Source organism: Hyla sarda, chromosome 4, assembly GCF_029499605.1.
Source record: "Hyla sarda isolate aHylSar1 chromosome 4, aHylSar1.hap1, whole genome shotgun sequence".
In the NCBI taxonomy this organism is placed as follows: Eukaryota; Metazoa; Chordata; class Amphibia; order Anura; family Hylidae; genus Hyla; species Hyla sarda.
The window spans coordinates 128,313,858-128,340,868 of NC_079192.1; the positions used below are offsets into that span (position 1 = coordinate 128,313,858).

General features: G+C 41.5%; 1 protein-coding gene across 5 annotated transcripts in view; it reads left to right on the top strand.

Moving 5' to 3' along the window:
* Nucleotides 1–27,011, top strand: part of IQGAP1 (IQ motif containing GTPase activating protein 1) — a 260,950-nt gene that overhangs the window by 124,133 nt on the left and 109,806 nt on the right. For all 5 annotated transcript variants that reach the window (XM_056572114.1, XM_056572118.1, XM_056572116.1 and 2 more), the window contains 3 exons: nucleotides 18,312–18,468; nucleotides 21,471–21,548; nucleotides 22,128–22,204. In XM_056572114.1, coding sequence (XP_056428089.1) covers nucleotides 18,312–18,468; nucleotides 21,471–21,548; nucleotides 22,128–22,204 — 312 coding nt within the window. The remainder of the gene's footprint in view (nucleotides 1–18,311; nucleotides 18,469–21,470; nucleotides 21,549–22,127; nucleotides 22,205–27,011) is intronic.

A 27,011-nucleotide genomic window follows, 5' to 3' on the forward strand; every position in this document is an offset into this window, starting at 1 on the left:
GCTAAATTTACACATGGCAGAATGCTGCAGACATTACTTGTGGACTAATGCAAATAAATTCCTCTGTGGATTACAGTAGCCAGCCAGTGAATGAGATCTGCAAATGTCATCCAGGTTTTGCACTGCAATGAAATTTGAGCAAGCGGCAGAAATGGAAGAAATGGGATGGGAATGCTGGATTTTAACTGCCTAATCTTTTTGTTCTCAGGGAGATAGTAGCGACTTTCTTCCTCCTTTGCCCATTCGGTACAGTGAGAATCAAAAGTTTGGGCACCTCAGGTACAAATTTGTAATAATGTGCATAAAGAAGCCAAGGAAAGAGGGACAAATCTCCAAAAGGCATCACATTACAGATTAGACATTCTTATAATATGTCAACAAAAGTTAGATTTTATTTCCATCATTTACACTTTCAAAATAACAGAAAAAAAAATGGCATCTGCAAAAGTTTGGGCACCCTGCAGAGTTAATATCTTGTACTGCCCCCTTTGGCAAGTATCACAGCTTGTAAATGCTTTTTGTAGCCAGCCAAGAGTCTTCCAATTCTTGTTTGAGGCATCTTTGCCCATTCTTCCTTACAAAAGTCTTCCAGTTCTTTGGGCTGTCAGATTTCTGGGCTGTCTGTCACGCACTGCTCTTTTAAGGTCTATCCATAGATTTTCAATTATGTTGAGGTCAGGAGATTGTTAAGGCCATTGCAAAACCTTCAGTTTACGCCTCTTGATGTAATCTCCCGTGGATTTCGAGGTGTGTTTAGGATCATTATCCATTTGTAGAAGCCATCCTCTCTTTAACTTCAGCTTTTTCACAGATGGCATTAAGTTAGCAACCAAAATTTGCTGAAATTTTATTGAATCCATTTTTCCTTCTACTCGTGAGATGTTTCCTGTGTCACTGGCTGCAATACAACCCCAAAGCATGATTGATCCACCCCCATGCTTAACAGTTGGGCAGAGGTTCTTTTCATTAAATTCTGTTCCCCTTCTTCTCCAAATGTACCTTTGCTTTTTGTGGCCAAAAAGTTCAATTTTAACCTCATCCGTCCACAGAACTTGTTTCCAAAATGCATCAGGCTTGTCTATATGTTCATTTCCAAAGTTCAAACGCTGATTTTTGTGGTGAGGACATAGAAGAGGTTTTCTTCTGATGACTCTTCCATAAAGACCATATTTGTACAAGTATCTCTTTATAGTGGAATAGTGTACCACAACTCCAGTGTCTGCCAGATCTTTCCGGAGGGATTGTGCAGTCAAGCTTGAGTTTTGAATTGTTTTTCTCACAATCCTGCGAGCTGTTCTATCTGATATTTTTCTTGGTCTTCCAGATCTTGCTTTATGCCATTTCTTAATTACATTCCGTACAGAGAATATTGACATCTGAAAACGTTTTGCTATCTTCTTATAGCCTTCTCCAGCTTTGTGAGCGTCAACTATTTTCAGTTTAACCCCTTAAGGACATAGGGCGTATCCATACGCCCCCGTTTCCAAGTCCTTAAGGACCGAGGGAGTATGGATACGCCCTGAGCATTTCCGGCCCCCACCGCTAGCCGTTCAGCAGGCATCCTGGCATATCGCCCAGGGGGGTCATTATGTCCCCCCATGTCGGCGATTGCCGCAGATCGCTGGACAATTCAGTCCAGCGATCTGCGGCAGATTCCGGGTCAATCGGGTCTCCGATGACCCGGAATTACTGGCTGATCGGGGCTGTCAGAGACGGCCCCGAACAGCCGATCGCCCTGATTCGTCGGCCGGATTACAGGCCGACCAATCAGGGCGCCTGCTGCGGGTGTCACTCCCGCAACCCGCTCCGCCCCTCTTCCGGAGGACGTGAGCGGGTGCGGGAAGACGACCCCCGGTGCTGGGGACCCCGATCCCCGGCGTCCCTGTTGGGATCGGGGCCCCAGGAGCAGCGGCGGCGGAGACGACGAGGGACTGACCTGTGCTGCTGGATCGTTGGAGGTGAGTGACAGCTTCCTGCTGTTGCTTAGCAACAGCTCCCAGCATGCAACAAGGGCATGCTGGGAGCTGTAGTTATGCAACAGCAGGAGGCAGACCACCACAACTCCCAGCATGCCCTTATGGGCATGCTGGGACTTGTAGTTTTGCAACAGCTGAAGGCACATTCTTTCTATGTAAAAGTGTACCTTCAGCTGTTGTATAACTACAACTCCCAGCTTGCACAATCAGCTAAAGTGCATGCTGGGAGTTGTAGTGGTGCATCTGGTGGTTGCATAACTACAACTCCCAGCATGCCCATTGGCTGTCGGTCGGTGACTGCTGAGAGTTGTAGTTTTGCAACAGCTGAAGGCACACTGAGTTAAGTAGTAAACCAGTGTGTCTCCAGCTGTTGCATAACTACAATCCCCAGCATCCCCAGCCAATGTAGTATGCCTCCGGCTGTTGCATAACTACAAGACCCAGCATGCCCTTCCGCTGTCCGTACATGCTGGGGGTTGTAGCTTTTGCAACAGCTGAAGGCACACTGGTTGCAAAACACTGAGTTTGTTACCAAACTCGGTGTTTCACAACCTGTGTGTCTCCAGCTGTTGCAAAACTACAACTCCCAGCATGCACTGATAGACCGTACATGCTGGGAGTTGTAGTTTTGCAACAGCTGGATGTTTCCCCCCCCAATGTGAATGTACAGGGTACACTCACATGGGCGGAGGATTACAGTAAGTATCCGGCTGCAAGTTTGAGCTGCGGCAAATTTTCTGTCGCAGCTCAAACTGCCAGCGAGAAACTACTGTGAACCCCCCGCCCGTGTGACTGTACCCTAAAAACACTACACTACACTAACACACAATAAAATAAAAAGTAAAAAACACTACATATACACATACCCCTACACAGCCCCCCTCCCCTCCCCAATAAAAATGAAAAACGTCTGGTACGTCACTGTTTCCAAAACGGAGCCTCCAGCGGTTGCAAAACTACAACTCCCAGCATGCACTGATAGACCGTACATGCTGGGAGTTGTAGTTTTGCAACAGCTGGATGTTCCCCCCCCCCCCCCCCCAATGTGAACGTACAGGGTACACTCACATGGGCGGAGGATTACAGTAAGTATCCGGCTGCAAGTTTGAGCTGCGTCAAATTTTTTGCCGCAGCTCAAACTGCCAGCGAGAAACTACTGTGAACCCCCGCTCGTGTGACTGTACCCTAAAAACACTACACTACACTACCACAAAATAAAATAAAAAGTAAAAAACACTACATATACACATACCCCTACACAGCCCCCCTCCCCAATAAAAATGAAAAACGTCTGGTACGCCACTGTTTCCAGAACGGAGCCTCCAGCTGTTGCAAAACAACTACTCCCAGTATTGCCAGATAGCCACTGACTGTCCATGCATGCTGGGAGTTTTACAACAGCTGGAGGCCCCCTGTTTGGGAATCACTGGCGTAGAATACCCCTATGTCCACCCCTATGCAATCCCTAATTTAGGCCTCAAATGCGCATGGCACTCTCACTTTGGAGCCCTGTCGTATTTCAAGGCAACAGTTTAGGGCCACATATGGGGTATCGCCGTACTCGGGAGAAATTGGGCTTCAAATTTTGTGGGGTATTTTTTGCTATTACCCTTTTTAAAAATGTAAAATTTTTGGGAAAACAAGCATTTTAGGTAAAAAAAAATTTTTTTTTTTACATATACAAAAGTCATAAAACACCTGTGGGGTATAAAGGTTCACTTAACCCCTTGTTACGTTCCCCGAGGGGTCTAGTTTCCAAAATGGTATGCCATGTGGTTTTTTTTTTTTGCTGTCCTGGCACCATAGGGGCTTCCTAAATGCGGCATGCCCCCAGAGCAAAATTTGCTTTCAAAAAGCCAAACGTGACTCCTTCTCTTCTGAGACCTGTAGTGCGCCAGCAGAGCACTTTTCACCCCCATATGGGGTGTTTTCTGAATCGGGAGAAATTGGGCTTCAAATTTTGGGGGGTGTTTTCTGCTATTACCCTTTTTAAAAATGTAAAAATTTTGGGAAACCAAGCATTTTAGGTAAAAAAAAATAAAAAATGTTCACATATGCAAAAGTCGTGAAACACCTGTAGGGTATTAAGGTTCACATTACCCCTTGTTACGTTCCCCGAGGGGTCTAGTTTCCAAAATGGTATGCCATGTGTTATTTTTTTTGCTGTTCTGGCACCATAGGGGCTTCCTAAATGCGGCATGCCCCCAGAGCAAAATTTGCTTTCAAAAAGCCAAATGTGACTCCTGCTCTTCTGAGACCTGTAGTGCGCCAGCAGAGCACTTTTCACCCCCATATGGGGTGTTTTCTGAATCGGGAGAAATTGGGCTTCAAATTTTGGGGGGTATTTCCTGCTATTACCCTTTTTAAAAATGTTAACATTTTGGGAAACCAAGCATATTAGGTAAAAAAAAAAATAAAATGTTTACATATGCAAAAGTCGTGAAACACCTGTAGGGTATTAAGGTTCACATTACCCCTTGTTACGTTCCCCGAGGGGTCTAGTTTCCAAAATGGTATGCCATGTGTTTTTTTTTTTGCTGTTCTGGCACCATAGGGGCTTCCTAAATGCGGCATGCCCCCAGAGCAAAATTTGCTTTCAAAAAGACAAATGTGACTCCTTCTCTTCTGAGACCTGTAGTGCGCCAGCAGAGCAATTTTCACCCCCATATGGGGTGTTTTCTGAATCGGGAGAAATTGGGTTTCAAATTTTGGGGGGTATTTTCTGCTATTACACTTTTTAAAAATGTAAAATTTTTGGGAAACCAAGCATTTTAGGAAAAAAATATATAATTTTTTTTACATATGCTAAAGTCGTGAAACACCTGTGGGGTATTAAGGTTCATTTTACCCCTTGTTACGTTCCCTGAGGAGTCTAGTTTCCAAAATGGTATGCCATGTGTGTTTTTTTGCTGTTCTGGCACCATAGGGGCTTCCTAAAGGTGACATGCCCCCCAAAAACCATTTGACGCTCCTTCCCTTCTGAGCCCTCTACTGCGCCCGCTGAACAATTAACATAGACATATAAGGTATGTGCTTACTCGAGAGAAATTGGGTTTCAAATACAAGTAAAAATTTTCTCCTTTTTACCCCTTTCAAAAATTCAAAAATTGGGTCTACAAGAAAATGCGAGTGTAAAAAATGAAGATTTTGAATTTTCTCCTTCACTTTGCTGCTATTCCTGTGAAACACCTAAAGGGTTAATACACTTACTGAATGTCATTTTGAATACTTTGGGGGGTGTAGTTTTTATAATGGGGTCTTTTATGGGGCATTTCTAATATGAAGACCCTTCAAATCCACTTCAAACGTGAACTGGTCCATGAAAAATAGCGAGTTTGAAAATTTTGTGAAAAATGTCAAAATTGCTGCTGAACTTTGAAGCCCTCTGGTGTCTTCCAAAAGTAAAAACTCATAAATTTTATGATGCAAACATAAAGTAGACATATTGTATATGTGAACCCAAAAAAAATATATTTTGAATATCCATTTTCCTTACAAGCAGAGAGCTTCAAAGTTAGAAAAATGCAAAATTTTCATTTTTTTCATCAAATTTGGTGATTTTTCACCAAGAAAGGATGCAAGGTACCATAAAATTTTACCACTAAGTTAAAGTAGAATATGTCACGAAAAAACAATCTCGGAATCAGAATGATAACTAAAAGCATTTCAGACAGTGGTCAGAATTGCAAAAAACGCTCCGGTCCTTAAGGTGAAAAAGGGCTCGGTCCTTAACGGGTTAAGATTTCTAGACAACCGCTTAGAAAAACCCATGGTGCTGATTGTTGGGGCAAGGTCAGATGAGTCTGAGCATTTAAAACCTTTGAGATTGACATCGCCTGGTCTTCCCAGATGATGATTGAGAACAATCCATGACACTGTCAGCTTTGCAAAGGGGGCAGTGCATGCTATAAATTCTGCAGGGTGCCCAAATTTTTGCAGACGCCATTTTTTTGTTTTCTGTTATTTTGAAAGTGTAAATGATGGAAATAAAATCTAGCTTTTGTTGACATATTATCAGAATGTCTAATCTGTAATGTGATGCCGTTTGGAGATTTTTCCTTGGCTTCTTTATACACATTAATACAAATTTTTACCTGGGGTGCCCAAACTTTTGATCCCATTGTAAACATGTATGCTCAGCTGGGCTTGCACTTATTGGGCTGTCGGTAGAGATAGCTGTTGGACAAGCAGCATCTGACGTGTATGGCCAGCTTTGAATCTTTAGCTCTAGTTGTTGCAGATGCCATTCTGTCGCCTGGAGCTTTTAAAGGGAATTTATCACTAGAAAAAACATTTTGGTGATATTTTTTCTAATTTTCCATTTTACTATCTATATTATAAAATAATCCTAATATTTAGGCTGCTTTCACTATAAATTCTGTAAGAAAACCATTAAAAATGGCCGTTAAACAGCCGTTACAAAAGCCCATTCATGTCCATGGGATTTTTTAAATATCTGATATCACCCGTTATAGCCTGTTATGAATAACGGACGTTATTTTTGACGGAAGAAAAAACGTCACATGCACAAATTTTTTTTCCGTCAAAAATAACGGTGGAATAACGTGAGTTAAAGGAGATGTCCGGTGAAGACTTTTTCTATTCCATCCTGCCTGGGCTGGAAAAAAAAGACAAAACAAACTTTCACTTACCTTCCTACGTTCCCCCGGAGCTCCGCAACAGCTGATCGGTCGGCCGGGCTGTTTACTTCCTACTTCCCTTAGCCCGGTACGTCACACGGTGCTTCAGCCTATGACGGGCCGCAGCGATGTCCGCTCCCGGCGGGGAATTTAAAAGTGAAAGTAAAAATACACCGTACATCGCAGGGGAGCGCAGCATGCTGCCCGCTCCCCTGTTTAATAACTTCTGTCCATGTTGGGGGTAGTAGTACAGAGAATAAGGGATTGATAACACCGGGTCTCACTTCTGAGACCCGATGCGATCAGCAGTTATAAAGCAGGGGAGCGGGCGGCATGGTGTGCTCCCCTGGGATATATATAATACTGTGTAAACTTTCATTTTGAAATCCCCCCGCCAGGAGCCCTGAATGGCCGTCACCGAGGAGCCATTCAGGGCTCCCGGCGGGGTTTTTAAACTGCTACTTTGACCCCCAAATGTATGCCCCCCCATGCATATTTATAATAATTAATTAGCCCCAGTGTGCTTATCCTTATCCCCCCCAGAGTCATTATTTACCCTCCCACTGCCTGCTCCTCATCTCTTTGGAGCAGGGCATCAGTGGGACATGTCGGGAACTGGCGGCGATGAATGAATGAAGCCGACATGTCGCGCATGTAGGCTTCATTCATTTACCGCCACCACCTGACATGTCCCTGCTGCTGCCCTGCTCCTAGCGCAATGAGCGCACTGCCGGGACATGTCTATTCTCTGCTGCTCATCTCCATACCTGACAGAGATGAGCAGCAGAGAATAGACATGTTCTGGTGGTGCGCTGGGCAGCAGGGCAGCAGCGGGGGACATGTCGGGTGGCGGCGGTGGCAGTGAATGAATGAATGAAGCCTACTTGCGGGACATGCCAGCTTCATTCATTCACCGCCGCTGGTTCCCGACATGTCTGCTGTCCTGCTCCAAGAACATGAGGAGCAGGCAACGGGAGGGGGAATAAGGACACTGAGTTGGGGGGGGGGGGGGGGGGATAAGGATAAGCACACTGGGGCCAATTAATTATTATAAATACACTGGTGCCGATGAATTATTATAAATATGCATGGCGGGCATACATTTGGGGGTCAAATTAGTAGTTTAAAAACCCAGCCGGGAGCCATATATGACTCCTTGGTGCCGGCCATTCGGGGCTCCTGGCGGAAAGTAAAAATATTTAAAATGTGAAAGCAGCCTAAGACTTATTGTTCAGTCCATAATCATAATGAAGGAGGAAATAATATTAACAAAATATTGTACAAAGAATTAAAAAAAATTACAATCATAAAAAAGAAATAGAGTAGAAGAAAAGAACAAGTTTCAGTATCTGTCTCTAATCAGTAGAAAAAACATTCTAGGCGATACCCCCTTTAAGGCTGTTACTGGTTAACTTTCTGTCTCCCCTCCTGAGTAACCTTAGGTTTTCAAAGGACGTATGAATTACAGTGCTATTGTAGTGCATTATGTTACTGACAGTGTCTCATAAAGTATCTGGGTTTCTCCAACCTTATACACCAGATGTGTTCATAGTTCAGAATATCACAAGTCTGCTGTAGTTTAAAGTGTGTTGTAGAAGGTTCTTCTGCTGACGTGTTTTGTGTAGAACAGGTTTAACCAGTTGTGCTTTGCGCTTGCATACTTAGGCTGGCCTTTTCTTACTCCTGTCAAGGATCTATGTCTACAAAGGTTTTATAGCCTTCAGGACAAAACATCAGATCAGGACAGTTCAGATCATCCTCGTTGCTTTGTTTTATTTTTTTCTATTTTATTCCAAACTACAACTTTCTCTTTGGTGTGTGATCACCACTTAGAGCAGGGCTTTGGAATCAGGAAGAACAGATGAATAGTTCACTGCAATAATGAATCTGCTCCACCCATCCGCATTGTAAGGCTTGGCTAGATACGCTTGACCTATTAGCCTGAGAAGCTGTATTTTTTTTTTACTTAGAATTGCAAATGTTAATATGTAAGGTAAAAAGGAGTCCTGCTGTGATTTAATGCCACATGTCTATCCATGCAAACGAAACTATTGTGCTTTTAGCTAATTAATCTGTTTACCATAAACAGCATGTTTTTCCTGCGGGCAGTAAGTGTTTAGCTAAAAGGGATCATACATACCATTTTGTTTCTGAATGGAATTCCGCTCTGGAATTCCACTTGGAAAATACAGTGCAGTATTCTGCTGCAGCATTCACACTATGGAATTTCTGACCCGAAATTCCGGACCCTAGACATGTTCATTCTTTTTGGCAGAATCTGCTAAATACATTGCCTTTCTGAGCGGTCCTAGCATCTGTGATTCCATAGTGTCAATGAGCCCTAAGGATGTTCTCACACAGTGCAGTTTTACTTCAGCTTTGAAACCAAAGCCAGGTGTGCATCATAATAAATTAGATAATATAAAGGTGCTACTTCTACTCTTTTTTTATCCACTTCTAGTGAGGAATGAATTCACAGAAAATAAAATAAGAAGTAGCATCATTTTTTATAACGCACTCCTGTTTTTGGCTTAAATTTCAGAAGAGACTGCACAGTGTAAGAGCAGCCTAAGACTACATTCACACAATGCAATAGTGATATTGTGCCACTTGCCCAAGAATGTTACCACTAAACCTTACCTGGTTTAGAATGAATTGCTGTTGTAACACAACAAGTATAAGAGAGGCACATGGCTTTTATGTACTTTACCTGTACTTTCTGTTAAACTGCAGTAATTTGCTAAAAAAAAACTTCAGGTCAACCACACGCCATGGTATTATTTTGTGCAAACAAATTAAAATGCCTCATCAGATGGGGTAGCTGATAAGTTATAATCTTGGCAAAACACTTTTATTCTTAACAGTATGAGTGTGTCATTAGGTATACACACTTTAAAGTAACCCTTGAAAACCATTCTGTTGTGTTATTCTAAATAGGGAAAACATTTTGTGCTAATTTATTACTTAAATTAGCACTGTCAGATACAAAAACTTTTTGTTGTAAAGCATGCAAAACCATTAGGTTTTGCAATTGCTTTCATTAGAAAATGTTCAGTATTTCATAGTGAAAAAGCCAGTCAAACTGCTCCCCTGCCTGCCTGGACACATACTAGTCCTACTGTGTCCATACATCATCACCTATGTCATGGACACACTTCCTTGATTGACAGATGTGAGCGAGGAGAGGAATTCAGACAAATGAGCTAAATTAAAAGTGTAATAAAACAAAAAAAATAAAGGTGTTAGACACATAAAAATTAGATGTACATGTTCAGGATTAGGTACTGAGTGATATATTGATCTGACGGGTACGCTTTAATCTAAAAGAGTTATTCCAGTCTTAACAAACATATTCCAATCCACGAAGCCCGTCTTTCTCCACAAATTGGAGCAGTGTGTCAGCACGCCCTTCATTTATTGTATACAAGAGTGCTGGAGCCCCCCATAAGACAATTATCACCTGTGACTAGGGGATACATTTTTTTGTGTGGAAAACCCCTTTAATAGCAATCAGAGCTTTGTTTTTGTTTTTTTGGAGCCAAGCTCCTGTATAGATACAGACTCAAATTAGAATATTCTGACTGCCCACAGCTGCCTCTGGAGGGGGCTAAAGAGCTCACTTATACAACACTAGTGGTGACTGCAGGCCACCAGGGTTTCATGTTTTAAGTATTTGTCCTGGCTCGGTATTTGGAGCTTTGTATCAGGAAAGAATTGCTTACATATTTAAAGTGCATCTATTGATGACACAATCACTGTAATAGCTGTTTCCAGTTTAGTGTATACTGAAATTACTGTTCTGTATTTATACACAACACAACAAAATCCTTGTGGCAAGCCTGCAAACCCTGATATACAACAAGCAAGCATAGGTCCATTAAAGGCAATATGTTTAGGGATCTGTATAATTAGCAATTGCTTAATATAGTAATATTATCCAGTTATCCAGCAGTGATCATTTGAATTGGGACACTCCCTTTATTTGTAGTCTATCCCATAAAATGTGTATTCTCCAGAAATAAGATCAGACCTCATTGTTCAGCATTAGATGTCATATCCATAATAATACATACAGATGAGTCAGGTGACATTAGGATCCTTCATTCTTCTGTTCCGTTCTGACCTATAATGAACAATGCTGGCCGTGGTGAGATCCAATGTCTGAGCTAATGCTCATTTCCAGAATAATAATAGGCTGAGTGGTATTTTGACAATCCATTCCTGTGAGAAACACTCCAATATTAGATATCTTTTCCATTTCAATGATTTGGCGGTCTACCATTCCTGGGATGGCAGGCAGCTCTTTGCTCACAACCCCCTTCAGACCAAGAATCTGCTCTTGGCAGAGGCCCAGTCTACACAACTGGCTAGGTTTCCACAGCAACATCTGCAAAAAAATGTGTGTTTTTCTGCACAGTCTTTTTCAGAAATGCTTGGCAGGAAAACACCCTTGGGTGAATTGTCTCTGAATAAGAACGAAGAATAAAATAAGTCATCAAGTTTAATGAAGAGCGGAACATCGTACTTTATTATTCACAGAAATTATGTGTCGGTTCTTTGAACTGAAGCATTTCAGTATAAAGATTTGGCAAATATTTTAGTGAAGGGGTTTTCATATAAAAGACATTTATGGGAGACATCATATGAGGTAGAGGAGAGAAAGAAAAAAGCATCGGGGTGCTCCCTGGTGTAATAATGCCAGAATCACTTGACCCGCCACCACACAACTCGTGCTATACTGACCTTGGCAGGTTGGACTATCCGTATGGGTACAAACCCAAGTATTGCAATGTAATAGCAGTATGCAGCTCGAGGACCATATCTGTGAACCCTAGGGTGCGAATAATTAAATGGAAGAGACAAAAGGGAGAAAAACTAGGGTAATACGGGTGCTGCTGCTGAATTTGCACAATAAGTTTCACGTCACTACAGTAGCACAGGACATAAAGCACTTGTATATTGTTGGACCTGAGGAAGGTGCAAGTTAAGCACCAAAATGTGTTGTCCATTGTCTCTGAATAAACCTTTATGTTCTGTGGTGACGTGAAACTTATTGGGAGACATAGACAGACTAAATCAGGGACAGCTAAATATTACAGATAAGGCTTGTAGAGCAGAAATCTGAAAAGAAATGGCCTGAAAAGACAGGTACACTTTAATTTAACAAGTATGTACACACTTATGGCATATAGACACATGATCATTGCAGCCAATCACTTGCCCCAGCACTCATGTACCATTTATAACTACATCACAAGTCCCAGTGAGGCATGTCATTGCTGCCATGGTGTATTCACACACTGAATATGAAAACATCAGTGCCAGATAGGTGGGAGATTTAAAAGCTTGGCAGCCCCTTTAATGAAAAATCATTAAAGGGGTATTCTGACATTTAGATTAAAAAAATTTTAATAAATAAGAATGCTGCAGAAATATATAGCTTTGCTTACCTGTCTGTCCTAGGTTGGAAACCACCATTTCTGCATCTGTACGCCTCTCACCTACCATTTCAGAAACACTACTTTCTAGTTGAGTGGTTGCTCAGTACTACAGTCCCCAGAATGCATTGCTTTCCACAGCTGTTAATCTTAGCCCTCCCACCCTGTCTTCTCACCTCCCACAGCACTCCTGACAATTTCCCACCCAGAGCGGCTAAAGAACATTGCATAGCAGAACAGTCTACCGAACCTGCTTAATTCAATGTCTCCTCCTTTGTCTGTGGCATTGCTCAGCAGAATCATGCCCCCTCCCATAGACTTGCATTGAGGGGACGGGGCGTGACGTCACACGGGGGCGGAGTTGTGACGTCACGAACTTCCGTTCCCGTGGTCGGGACCCAGACCCTCCAGTGCTTCCGGACAAGAAACAGGTGGGTGTCGCATGCTATTTTGCGGGGGTCCCCAGCAGCGGGACCCCCTCGATCAGACATCTTATCCCCTATCCTTTGGATAGGGGATAAGATGTCTAGGGGTGGAGTACCCCTTTATATTCCCCAATAACAATATATTTGTAAATAACAGGAGATGAAAGTGTTAGCTGGAGGGGCTGGTCAAAGGGGATGACAGTATTCAGGGGGTGGGGCTAGAGCTCTGAGGCCAGATCCAGCCACGCCTCCCGAGACAAGAAGCGCCATCTCGGAAGGGAGGAGCCGGGGAGCTGCTACTACTTGACACTAGCAATGAAAGCACTACACAACTTCCTGTAAGGGTTAATTCAAGCGAAAGCATGCAATCAAGCCAGTATAATCTGTAATAACACTATATTAGTATAAATCTTGAGGTGATCAGTTTCCTGATATTGGAATACCTTTTTAATTTGTTACTGAAAATTCACAGTTGACATGTCAATGTGGAGCTTGTAAAGCAAAAAGTCATGAGCGTGAAACAAGTTTCTACTATGTAGACCACCTTTTCTAATGTCTTGTGACCAGTATCGGACGATTGAGGGACTTGTCAGATACTGGAAAAGAGAAGAGGCAATAAATCGGCAAACTTCATTCTAAAACAAAACAATTGAAAAGATATAAAAGTAACATACTATTTAATAAAAGTGGAGAACTACTTGAAGAAAACTGAAACGTGGTCAATCTGTTACAGAAATATGCCACTTGTTTCTTTTGTCTTATCTGTGGCTGCCAGTGTCTGGGTAGAAGCAGATGCCTCATATTGTGTGCCATTTGTTACTTGTGATGTTGTAACCAAATAGATTATTCATCAGCCTGGAATTGTCCTTATGCTGAAGTTAATACATCCTGGCACATGACTGATCATTCATTGTAACAAATTGTTTCTTTTTTTGAAATTGCACATCTCCATATTGCTTTTATAATAAAAAGCAGATCTGCTGCATTATATCCTATGTGCTGCCCTCTACAGACTAGAAATGTCCGTATACTGTAATGTTTAACTATGATATTTTATGAGAATTTCCATTGTTACAAAATAAAAAAATAAAAAAAAATTATTTTCATGGCTTCAAAATTTCCAGAAATTGTACATCTCTAAACCACACTCCTATCACCCTCATGCAACCTGTGTATATACTTAGGTTGCCAGTACATGTTGAGATCTGAGGGTGGTAGGAGCGTGATTGCTGCAACCACACTCCTATTACTCTCAGGCAGCCTGTACATGCCGATATCTCACAAAGCCAAGACAATTTTCTATGCATATGACAGTAACTCTAAAAGATAGTTTTAACAGTTACCAAATAACAATATTATACAAGAAGCTAAAATCATCAAACATGTTATCATCACACTGTTACTGACCGAGTCCTGTATACTGAGAACAATAATACCAGTATACAAAGAGGACATATCACTATATATATATATATATATATATATATATATATATATGCAGCTATGTTTTTCTAAATCTGTATCAACTCTTTGAGCTATGTTTAACTTTATAACCCATTCAGGATGCAGGGCATATGGGTACGCCCTTGAAACCTGGTAGTTAAGGACACAGGGCGTACCTGTATGCCCTGGTCCCGTTAACACTATTTGAAGCATGCTGAGGAGCTGAGCGGACTTCATCAATTTAGCCGAAGCCAGACATTAACCCTTTAGATGCCACGATACACTTTGGGGAAAAAAAAAACTATCCCGACAGCTGAACGTAGCTGATCGGGACCATCGCGGGGAAATTGTTATGTCCCAATCAGCTGAGAGAATGGCGAGAGGGCTCTTAGCTGCCCGATCGGTGATCTGATGCTCCAAGCCAGGCTCTGCAGGCTGGAGCAGGAGAGCACCGATAACACTGATTAACCCCTTAGTGCATATGGATGTTTATGATATCCATATGCGCATCCCCATATATAATGCTCGTGAGCGCGCATCATAACCGGTTGCTATCTCCGCGTCTAAAAGTGAAAGTAATCCCGGCTGCTCAGTCAGGCTGATCAGGACCAATGCGATAAAATCGTGATGTCCCGATCAGCTAGGATGCAGCAGGAGGTCCCCGTGTCCGAATGGCGATTGATTGCTCCAAGCTTGAAATCCAGGATTGAGCAATCAACCGCCGATAACACTAATGCAATGGCAGTGATCAGTGTATTGATTCAATGTGCTGCATGTTATAGCGCCCTATGGGGGCTATAACATTGCAAAAATAAGTTGAAAAAAAAAAGTTAATAAAGATCATTTAACTCTTTCCCTAATAAAAGTTTTAATCACCCCCCTTTTCCCATAAAAAAAACTGTGTAAATAAAAATAAACATGTGGTATCTCCGCGTGCGTAAATGTCCAAACTATAAAAATATATCGTTAATTAAACCGCATGATCAATGGCATACGCACAAAAAAATTCAAAAGTACAAAATAATTCTAAATACAAAAAAATAATAAAAAGCGATCAAAAAGTCAGATGAAAGCAAAAATGGTACCGGTACTTTTTTCAGAAGTACGACAAAATCAAACCTATATATGTAGGGTATCATTTTAACCATATGGACCTACAGAATAAAGATAAGGTGTCATTTTTACCGAAAAATGTACTACTTTGAAACGGAAACCCCCAAAAGTTACAAAATGGCGTTTTTTTTTCAATTATGTCACACAATGATTTTTTTCCCGTTTCGCTGTAGATTTTTGGGTAAAATGAATGATGTCATTACAAAGTAGAATTGGTGGCGCAAAAAATAAGCGATCATATGGATGTTTAGGTGCAAAATTGAAAGGGTTATGATTTTTAAAAGGTAAGGAAGAGAAGAAAAAACGAAAGTGCAAAAACAGAAAAACGCTCCGTCCTTAAGGGGTTAATGCTGTTCTATGGAGCAACATGATCAGTGTATGCATCTAATGATTGCATGGTTTAGGTCCCTATGGGGACAAGAAAAAAGTGTTTAAAAAAAAGTGTGAATAAGCCATTCCCATAAAAAAAGTTTGAATCATCCCCCTTTTCCCATTTTTTAAATAAAATAATGGAATAAAAAAATAAACATAGTTATTTGTGGTAAATGTCCGAACACGATCGATGGCGTACACATAAAAAAACACCAAAGTCCAAAATTGTGCATTTTTGGTCTTCATATACCAAAAATTTTTTGGTATTTTTTTTTTTTATAAAAGGCGATCAAAAAATCCCATAAAAACTAAAATTGTACCGAAAAAAACTACAGATCATGGCGCAAAAAAAATTAGCCCTCATATAACCCCGTATGTGAGTAGTAAAATAAAATAAAACCTACATAAATTGTGTATATTTGTAATCATATGGATCTACAGAATAAAGATAAGTTGTTATTTTTACCAAAAAGTGCACTACGTAGAAATGGAAGCCCCCAAAATTTACAAAATGGAGTTGGTTTGTTTTTCGCCGCAGATTTTGTTATAAAATTAGTGAAGCCATTGCAAAGTACAATTGGTGATGCAAAAAAAAAACCTTAAATGGGTCTGTAGGTGCAAAAATGAAAGTGTTATGATTTTTATAAGGGGAGGAGGAAAGTGGAGGATTAAAAGTGCAAAAACAAAAATTGGCCTGGTCCTTAAAGGGGTACTCCGGTGGAAAACTTCTTTTTTTTTTTTTTTAATGAGCTGATGCCAGAAAGTTAAACAGATTTGTAAATTATCCAAATGCAAAGAAAGATAGACGGCACTCACCAGGAAATAGCTTCAACTTCTTTATTATGCTGCACGAACTTGTCAGATCAAAGGAGCGGTGTCAAGCAGGTATCATGGCGGAGACGCTGGGGATCCAGCGTGGAGGTTAACACAGCACTGCTGGTAGCTATGCTATGTTGAAAGATTTGTAAATTACTTCTATTAAAACATCTTTACCTTTCCAATACTTTTTAGCAGCTGTATGCTACAGATGAAATTCTTTTATTTTTTAATTTCTTTTTTGTCTTGTCCACAGTGCTCTCTGCTGACACCTCTGTCCATGTCAGGAACTGTCTAGCAGGAGAGGTATGCTATCGGGATTTTCTCCTGCTCTGGACAGTTCCTGATATGGGCATCAGCAGAGAGCACTGTGGTCAAGACTAAAAAGAAATTCAAAAAGAAAATCATTTCCTCTGTAGCATACTGCTTCTAAAAAGTACTGGAAGGGTAAATATTTTTTTAATAGAAGTCATTTACAAATCTGTTTAACTTTCTGGCACCAGTTGATTTAAAAAAAAAAAAAAAATGTTTTCCACCAGAGTACCCCTTTAAGGCCAAAATAGGCTGAGTCCTTAAGGGGTTAAGGTGCTTTACCCTCGGGGCAATAGTATTTACATAACATGACCTTCTCAGTCACTTTAGATAAGGGCTATAAAAGCATTAAAAGTTATACATTGGTCCCTCAACATACGATGGTAATCCGTTCCAAACCATTGTATGTTGAGGGATCCGTGCAATATAAAGTATAGGACAGTGGTCTACAACCGGCTGTCCGGGCATGCTGGGTGTTGTAGTTTTGCAACATCTGGAGGTCCGCTGGTTGTAGACTACTGTTAGAGAAAGTTGTACTCACCTGTCCCCGCCGCTCCGTACCGTCACCGTTCGTCACCGCTGCCCGGGATGTCGCCGTCTATTGCTGTCGCCGTGTCCCCGAGGTGTCCCTGACGCTCCGGCAAGGCCTCTGCTTCCCCGGCAACCGCGCTCTCCATCGCCGCCATCACGTTGCTACGCACGCCACTCCTATTGGATGACGGGACGGCGTGCACAGCGACGTGATGACGTCGATAGAGAGCGCCGACGATGCAGGGGATCCCGAAGATCCCCTGCATCACCGGAACCCCGAGGGCAGGTGAGTGACCATCACCGGAGCTCACGGGCACCGTAAACGGCTATCCGGTGGCAGCTGAAGCAGTCTGCGCTGCCGGATAACCGTTTATGCGATGGCCCCGACATACAAAAGCATCGTATGTTGATGCTGCCTTGATGCTGGTTGAAATTATCGTATGTCGGGGCCATCGTATGTCGAGGGGTCACTGTATATAGTTCCCTATACACTGTGGGAAAAACACACCTTCTCGGCTTCCTGAGAAGAAACTTGTGTGTACAGTAAAAGAACAAAAACGTGTAGGAAAACGTCTTGGATAGAAACCTTGCATGCAGCCATACTGTATATCATATCCAACTTGTGGAAATCTTTATTTGTAAAATGACCTTTGGAATTTAAATTTTTTTCCAATGCTGACTCTTTGAGAGTATTCTGTTACAAAGTTAGGTTTGAACGCTACAGTAAAATATACTTCTAGAATATGACTTGCTTCCATTATGGGCGGGATTGAGGTTGTTAGGTTATGAGTTTAGGGGGTTGAGCAAGTTCCATGTCTGTTCTTTCAGTTACGTCATATGGGTGCCATATACAGTGCATGGATTCTGTTAATAAGGTGGCGATGGGCTGTTGTAATGGCCATAGATACATTACGAGAGGATCTCTCTCCTACCACTACTTGGAGAATGCAACAGAAGATGTATCCTGTAGCTTTTGCAGGGAGAGTAGGTGCAGGAAGATTTGGTTCCACATGGCTGCTATCTTCTCTTGTCTACAGTATATATATATTATAGACTTGCTAATAAGGCAGCTCCATAAGTTACCAGTATAGGTCCACCCAATATATTTCTTCACAATATAGACTGCATTCTCTCTGCATATACAAAATAAATGATTGTATACGGATACGGATATTTTACAGATAAAGAAGTGTTGAAGTTATTTCTGTTGTAAGATGACTGATTGGTTGTGGACATTTCTTACAGGTGGATGGAGGCATGCTTAATGGAAGATCTCCCCCCTACTACAGAACTTGAGGAAGGGCTCAGGAATGGAGTGTACCTGGCGAAACTTGGAAACTTCTTCAGTCCAAAAGTGGTATCTCTGAAGAAAATCTATGATCGGGAGCAGACCAGATATCATGTAAGCAGTTACTTTCATAATATTACAAACAAAATTGCCAAGGTGGATGCACCTTTAAGTCAATAACATAGGAAGCGTGTAATATTATTGGTTATGCAGAGTTGTGTGTCTAGCTTAAAGGGGTAAACCGGTGGAAAATATATATATTTTTTAAAATCAACTAATGCCAGAAAGTTAAACAGATTTGTAAATTACTTCTGTTTAAAAATCTTAATCTTTCCAGTACTTATCAGCTGCTGTATGCTCCACAGGAAGTTCTTTTCTTTTTGAATTTCCTATCTGTCTGACCACAGTGCTCTCTGCTGACACCTCTGTCCATATCAGGAACTGTAGAATAGGAAAGAGCAAATGATATGTGTAGACCTACATGTAGATTTGTAATACAATAGGAATGACACTAGGATCATAAAAGCATACTTTTATTGGTATACATTTAAAATATTGGCACACATTAAATAAAGAATTTACAACGAAAAAGGATACAAAAGGTTATGTTTTTTATATATTACAAACCCAGCTGATCCTAGGTATTGGATATATTACTAGAGTTTGGCTATACTGGCCCTTCTAGTCCCTTAGGACCCCCTACCAGAGATGCTGCGCCATCCTGGTCCCTGCAGATGCTGCTCATCTATCCAGCTAACTGCAGGTGATCTGGTATCTCCATGGCTCCCAACACCTCTTAAAGGACGCCATCTGGCATTGCCCTAACTTTATGGTAGGATCATCTTCTTGTGGGTGACCTTATAATGTACCCTCATATAGAAGGCTCACCTATATCAGCCCCAAACAAGTGATAGCAGCCTCTAATAAGCAATTGTATTTATGCGCCAACCGCCCTGCACTTACACACCTGCCGCACCAACCAACAAAGGATGCCATTTATCTATCTACAAGAGGGAACACAATCCTTGGACCACTACCTACATATTAATCCTACCTGGGCCTTCTTATCCAAGCACACCAGTAAACTATCTATACCTCTGTTTGTCTGACTGTATAAATTATTCAGTGAGATAGGTGACGGGAGAAACTATACTCCTGCCCCCTATGCACTTGTCCCTGAAGAGTTGTGCCGCTTTGAAATGCACCACAACGAAACGCGTTGGTATTATGTGGCTTGAATTGTACCAATGTTGTATGCAATCATTGTATTAATATTGATGTGCTTACAAGTTGTATACTCACCGAATATTTAGTTGAGGTTCTTTGCAAACCAGCTAGCTAATTGCTAGGGACTTGCTATACATGCTGCACCCGGTACCTCCATTCCCTCCAGAACCAGGGAGAGATAGGAGGTTCCTGTTGCAGGTTGGCGTTTTCTAGGAAGGCCTCCCTGCAGTAACAGGTAGGGGGTCCTAAGGGACTAGAAGGGCCAGTATAGCAAAACTCTAGTAATATATCCAATGCCTAGGATTAGCTGGGTTTGTAATATATATAAAACATAACCTTTTGTATCCTTAAATTCTTTATTTAATGTGTGGCAATATTTTAAATGTATACCAATAAAAGTATGCTTTTATGATCCTATTGTCATTCCTATTGCATATCAGGAACTGTCCAGAGCAGGAGAGGTTTGCAATGGGGATTTGCTCATACTCTGGACAGTTCCTAAAAGGGACAGAGGTGTCAGACAGAAATCAAATTCAAAAAGGCGCATACAGCAGGTGATAAGTACTGGAAGGATTAAGATTTTTAAATAGAAGTAATTTACAAATCTGTTTAACTTTCTGTCACCAGTTGATTTAAAAAAAAAATTTTCCACCAGAGTTCCCCTTTAACCTGTTGGGGACGGAGGGCGTACCTATATGCCCTTCGCCCACTCCCTTTTTATAGCGCGGGGCCACGCTGGGACCCGTGGCTAATAGCTTGCGGCACTGATCGCGGTGCCGCGCACTATTAACCCTTTAGACGCACGTTCAAAGTTGAACGCCGTGTTTAAAGTGAAAGTAAACTAATGCCGGTTAACTCAGGGGGCTGTTCGCGTGCAGAAATGTCCGAATTATAAAAATATATTGTTAATTAAACCGCACGGTCAATGGCATACTCGCAAAAAATTCCAAAGTCCATAATAACGTATTTTTGGTCACTTTTTATATCATGAAGGAATTAATAAAAAGCGATCAAAAAATTAGCCCTCATACCGCCCCATACACGTAAAAATAAAAAAGTTATAGGGGTCAGAAGATGACAATTGTAAACATATAAATTTTCCTGCTTGTAGTTATGATTTTTTCCAGAAGTACGACAAAATCAAACCTATATAAGTATGGTATCATTTTAATCGTATGGACCTACAGAAAAAAGATAAGGTATCATTTTTACCGAAACATGTACGGTGTAGAAACGGAAGCCCCAAAATGGCGTTTTTTCTTCAATTTTGTTGCACAATGAATTTTTTTCCGTTTCGCCGTAGATTTTGGGGTAAAATGACTGATGTCATTACAAAGTAGAATTGGTGGCGCAACAAATAAGCAATCATATGGATTTTTAGGTGCAAAATTGAAAGGGTTATGATTTTTTAAAGGTAACGAGGAAAAAATGAAAGTGCAATAATGGAAAAACCCTCCGTCCCCAAGGGGTTAATGTGTGGAGCTGAGCCGTCAATGTGTCCTCTGTGACATTCTCCTCAGACATATATGTATCATGTGACTACTTTAAAGCCAATGTTGGAACTTAGTACATTATGCAGAGGAAATGTAAAAAAAACTAAGATTAGAGATTAAGATACTACAACTTTCCAGTTATAGGTGAAGGAGATGCAGTCCTGTTTTAGCACTGGGCCTCTTTCTAAATTTGTTTCCGCGCAGTGGTGCTCTTCTGCTTGTGATTGGTAATACCCGTTGGCTCATAGATGCGGTTCCTAAGCAGGAGACCCCTCTCTATGATAAGACATTGTTTTAAAGCAACAGATAACATTAAAGTGTTTGGTTGTTTGTCCCTTTCTACCAGTTAGTGGTACTAAACACAATCCTGATTCTGTTTTGTTCTTCTCTTTTTAGGCCACTGGTCTTCACTTCAGACACACAGACAATGTCATCCAGTGGCTTAATGCAATGACAGAGATTGGCCTCCCAAAGGTAGGTGTATCCAATATACTCCATACAGCTATCTTAAAGGAAATCTGTCATCAGAATCACCCGCACTAAACCTGTTACACAGGCTTGTAGTGCGGGTGATCCTGATTAAAACACTTCTTACCTCATTAAAAACTGTGCAGCGGTTCGCCAGATATCTTCATTTTTAGTTATATGGTATTCCCAGGCTTGGGACTCAGTGGGAGGTCCGCAGCATCAGCACGGACTCGCTTACGTCATTTTCGCCGAGTGGAGCAGCTGCCCGGCTCATGAATATTCATGGCTGCCTCATCGCAGTCTTCCTCCTGGTGTAGGTCACGTGGATAGCGCCGCGCATGCGCCACGCGCCGTACACCCGGAAGCGGCGTTCTCCTGCATAGGAATACCATATAACTAAAAATGAAGATATCTGGCGAACCGCTGCACAGTTTTTAATTAGGTAAAAAGCGTTTTAATCAGGATCACCCGCTACACTACAAGCCTGTGTAACAGGTTTAGTGCGGGTGATTCTGATGACAGATTTCCTTTAAAAGGGACATTCCATGTGTTTTTTTATCTATCCTCTTCACACTCTAATTACAGATCTTTTACCCTGAGACCACAGACATCTATGATAGGAAGAATATGCCTCGCTGCATATACTGCATCCATGCTTTAAGGTAAAGTTTTTTTTTGGTTTACACACACACATATTTATATTCATGATTTATGTATTCATTTATATTCCAGTTTCTGCCATTGATGTAAACAGGATGTAAGAATGCTGTTTGGATTAGCAGTAAAGGGGTATTTCTCATAACCTGATGGTGTATGGCAAGACCATGTCATCACTTCTTGATTTGTTGTGGTCCCAGTGGTTGGATTGTGAGAATGAGAATGAAGAGAATGCAGTACTACTGTAGTTCCCGATAGGGCTGCATAATATATCGCAATCAAATCACGATTTTTGTGTATATGTACACGGCGCAGCCGTGCGGCGGGTCTATGAAGCTAGTTCAGGAGCTGTTCCCCAAACAGACCAATATATATGGAGGGGTCAATCAATATTTCCCATAGATTCCTATTTGGAACCCAAAAATCCCTATGTTCCCATATATTAGTATAATCAGTGTTCCCACAAGCTTTATTAGAAATTTACTAAATTGTAACAAAAAAGAAGAATTTGCACACACTTTAAAATTACACTCAGCTCGGGCCAGTTACATAGCTTTTCTAAGATCTATGATTTTGGGGAGTTATACTCCTCTCTTGCTGATAATTTTTTGGAAAGCATGCCTGCAGTTACATGCTATTCCATTTGCTGGCCTCCGCTAGTGCGATTAAAAGAATCCCTACTCTGCCCCCCTCGACATGTTTCGCTACTAAGTAGCTTTATCAAGAGGCCCGCTACCTCTTGATAAAGCTACTTAGTAGCGAAACATGTCGAGGGGGGCAGAGTAGGGATTCTTTTAATCGCACTAGCGGAGGCCAGCAAATGGAATAGCATGTAACTGCAGGCATGCTTTCCAAAAAATTATCAGCAAGAGAGGAGTATAACTCCCCAAAATCATAGATCTTAGAAAAGCTATGTAACTGGCCCGAGCTGAGTGTAATTTTAAAGTGTGTGCAAATTCTTCTTTTTTGTTACAATTTAGTGAATTTCTAATAAAGCTTGTGGGAACACTGATTATACTAATATATGGGAACATAGGGATTTTTGGGTTCCAAATGGGAATCTATGGGAAAAAAATAGTTCAGGAGCTGAGCTCGCTTCATACTGGCTAATGCCGGGTCATTACTGATCCGGTTGATGCCCGGCATTAAGCCTTTAGACACGCAATCAAACTTGAACATGGCATCTAAAATGCTGATAACAAGCGCCGGTAGCTCAGTTTTGCTGATTGGGACACCTGTGGCAAAACCCGCAGGGTCCCGATTAGCTGAGAGGATGAGCGGAGGATCCCTACCTTCCTCCTTCCTGTCCAATCTAATAATGCAGGCAGCCTCAGCCTGTGCTATAGGCTCCTATGGCACAGCATTGATCAGTGTCTGCAAGCAAAAGATTACATCTGTGTGTCTCCAGCATTTGCCAAAAAACAACTCCCAGCAGGCCTGTACAGCTTTTGGCGGTCTGGGCATACTAGTAGTGGTAGTTTTGCAACAACTGGAGAAACACTGTGTGAAAACACTGCACCATAATGACTAAAAGAAAATTTGGAAAAAAACATGTAAAAGAAAACAATAAATGTGAAAAAGGCCCATCCCCTAATAAAAGTTGAAATCATCCCTTTTCCCCCATTTTCAAAAAGTAAAAATAAACATATGTGCTATCGCCACATGCATAAATGTCCAAACTATTAAAATATAACATTAATGATACAGCATGGTCAATGGCGTAAACATAAAAAAAATAAAAAAATACAGACTTGCTGATTTTTGGTCACTTCATATAGCAGCAAAAATTTTTTAAATGTGATCAAAAAGTCCCATCGAAACAGAAATGGTTCCAATAAAAAGTACAGATCATATCGCAAAAAATAAGCCCCCATACAGTAACCCATAGAGCTACGTGGAGGGGACATGTCAGCCGCCACTTCCTGCGGGGTCGGCACACCCCCTTCCTAGGGACTGCTGGGGGGCCGTTCAGGAGATTGTGGGGGATCCCAGCGGTCGGACTCCCCGCAATCTAAGACTTATCCCCTATCCTTTGGATTGGGGATACGTTTTATTGCACTAGAGTACTCCAATCCCCCATTTTTATGTTGGCTATAAATATATGAATATATGAAACAAGGGGATTGGACATGATACAGAACGGATTTCACAGTTTATTATATTGCAATCATATATCGAAATCACAATATTTACCTCCATAATCACAATTGCACTTTTTCCCCAAATCGTGCAGCTCTAGTTCCCAACCACCTGGCTGTGCAAGAAACTGCAGGCGTTACCATTTACTGCACTGGGGCCAATCTGCTGATCATTGCTTAGTAGGATGGCTAATAAATAGGTGAGGGGGACGCAGCACTGCTTCTCCTTTATACTCATCATTGGTGGAGGTCACAGATTTCGATCCTCCGCCAATTATAAAGTAATGGCATATCCTAGCAATATACCATCACTTAATGAGATGGGAATACCCCTTTAATGATATCCTTTGGGATTTTTGAAGGCAATAGTTGTGTAGTTTGCAGCACTGATCTAACAGTTCAAGATTCCAGAACATTGGCTAAACCCCAATAGACCTCATTACAGATTTGCTGGAAACAGCTCTGGCAAAGCTGTCAAGGCTTGTAAACAGACGTTATAAACAGAAGCCACAATACTAGTGTGAACAGAGCTTCAGATATCGATTTATGAATGATTGGTTTTCTACACCTGTTGCAGGATTTGTGAAATGTTACATAGGTCCAGACGGAGTGTCCTTCATTGGGAAGCTTATTGCCCCATGTAAAAGATACAGTAATCAGATAACAAAAATGCAAACATTCTTTTAACATTTGATTGCTGAGATTGCGTCAATCTTCCGAGTGGCTGTTCACTGCGAATAATTGGGCTGTCTAAAGGTTCATTTCAAGGGGCACAGATTATCTTGTACATAGTCGTTCAATCAGTGCTTATATTGGGCAGCTAAATGCCAATGTTCACAAGGGCAAAACCTGAGTGACATCAGTGAGGGCTTCAGGGCAAGAACAACCCCCCCCCCCTTTCCCCGTGCTGACCGCTACTCAGAAAAAGGGACACAGGCGCACGCTTTGCGCATACCCTTAGACTTACCATGTGCACAAACCCATAGACTTTTGGGGAGATAAGACAATAGTTGTTCTGTGTGTTGGTATAACCAGACATAGTCAGTTTGTATTGTTACAATGTCATTTTATATATTTACTTAAAATTAACAGTAATTAAACCATCTTCATTCTTTTAGGCTTCTTTCACACAGCTGTTAGGACGTTGTGACGGCCGCCGGAAGAGCTGGGCAGAATAGCGGGAGAAAAATGACTGCATGTGCCGTCTTTTACTCCCGTTATTCATAATAGTAAATGGGAGCCGCTGGGACCTGTTGTTTGCCATTGCTCCCGGTCAAGAGAACAGCCATTCTTGACCGGGAGCAACAGCAATGTGTACGGGGCCTTATTTGTAATATGTGCTTCTATGGAGGGGAAGCATTCTTGCCTTCCCTAATGTTTAGATAAAAATCTCCTGACATGTTTATGCCTTAAACGAAAATGCCTACCTCTTAGATCAGTCTGGTGAGGTAGTGGTACCGTGAAGGGAAGTGGAATATGTATGTAATGCAATGAATGTAGAAACAATATAGCAAAAGGAAATAATGTTTTAAGGGAATCTGTCAGCAGTTTTGAGCCGTTAAAACTGCTTACAGCCCTAAGTAGTCTTCGGAAAAGGTAGAGGATCCATACTTGTGCTCTCGGTCATGTAGCTTGCTTATTAAATGTCCCGAACATCGACCCAATAAATGTTGGAAGACGGGAGCTTTGTCAGCCTCACCTACATGTTATGATTGACAGCTTTGCTAGCAGTATTCTGACTAAATCCTAATTGTAGCTGGTAGACATGGCTGGGGAGGTTCACAATACAGGGAGCTTGATGCATGCCTCTTTAACACTACAGGAGCCGGTAACTGGGATGTTAAAGGGCTTATTCAGGAATGGGGAAAAAGCTTATTTGTTCCAAAAAAAAATTTTTAAAAAAACAGCATCACACCTGTGCTCAGGTTGTGTGTAATGTTACAACACAGCTCCATTCACTTCAGTGGAGTGGAGCTGAGCTGCAATACCACACACAACCTGAGGACAGGTGGGGTGCTGTTTTTTTTTTTTTTTTTTTAAGAAATAAGCTCTGTTTAGTATCCCTGGATAACCCCTATCCCGCTCATGCAAGCTTCATGCCTGAGGTCACAGTTATGGAGCCTTTCCCCTTCCTGATGGCTATTTAGAGCTGTCAGGAGTTTTGATAACTCATAACTACTGATAGATTCCTTTTGGTCCTGTGTAATGTCCACACTGTATTGGTGTGAATGGAGAATCCTGCCATGATCTGTATCACTTGATGGTTGAAGGAAGTTTTCTAAATACTACAGAGATAAATCCAGAATAGAATCTCAGCTGCTGGGGAAACCTCAGGCTGTTCGTCTTTGCTGTAGATCCTGTTTAGACGTGTTTGTCTTTGCAGGGTGATCAATAGGAGTGTCAGCTCTTTGCTGCTCACATTATATCTCAGGCCTGTAAATCAGCCCGGCAGTAGTGTCTTCCCTAGATAGAATTGAATCTCTTGTTTTAAAGAGAATGTTGCTGTGCATTGGCTAACAAGGTCTGACATTGCTCTTAAGTCCTGAGATCAATGTAGTCTCCTTGTATATCCCATATTTCTTACCAGTGTCTTACATTAAGAGGCTTAAAGATGCTGGGTGAGCCAGTAAAAGATAGTGAAATAGATAGAAAGATGAAGGCAGGCGTGGGCTTG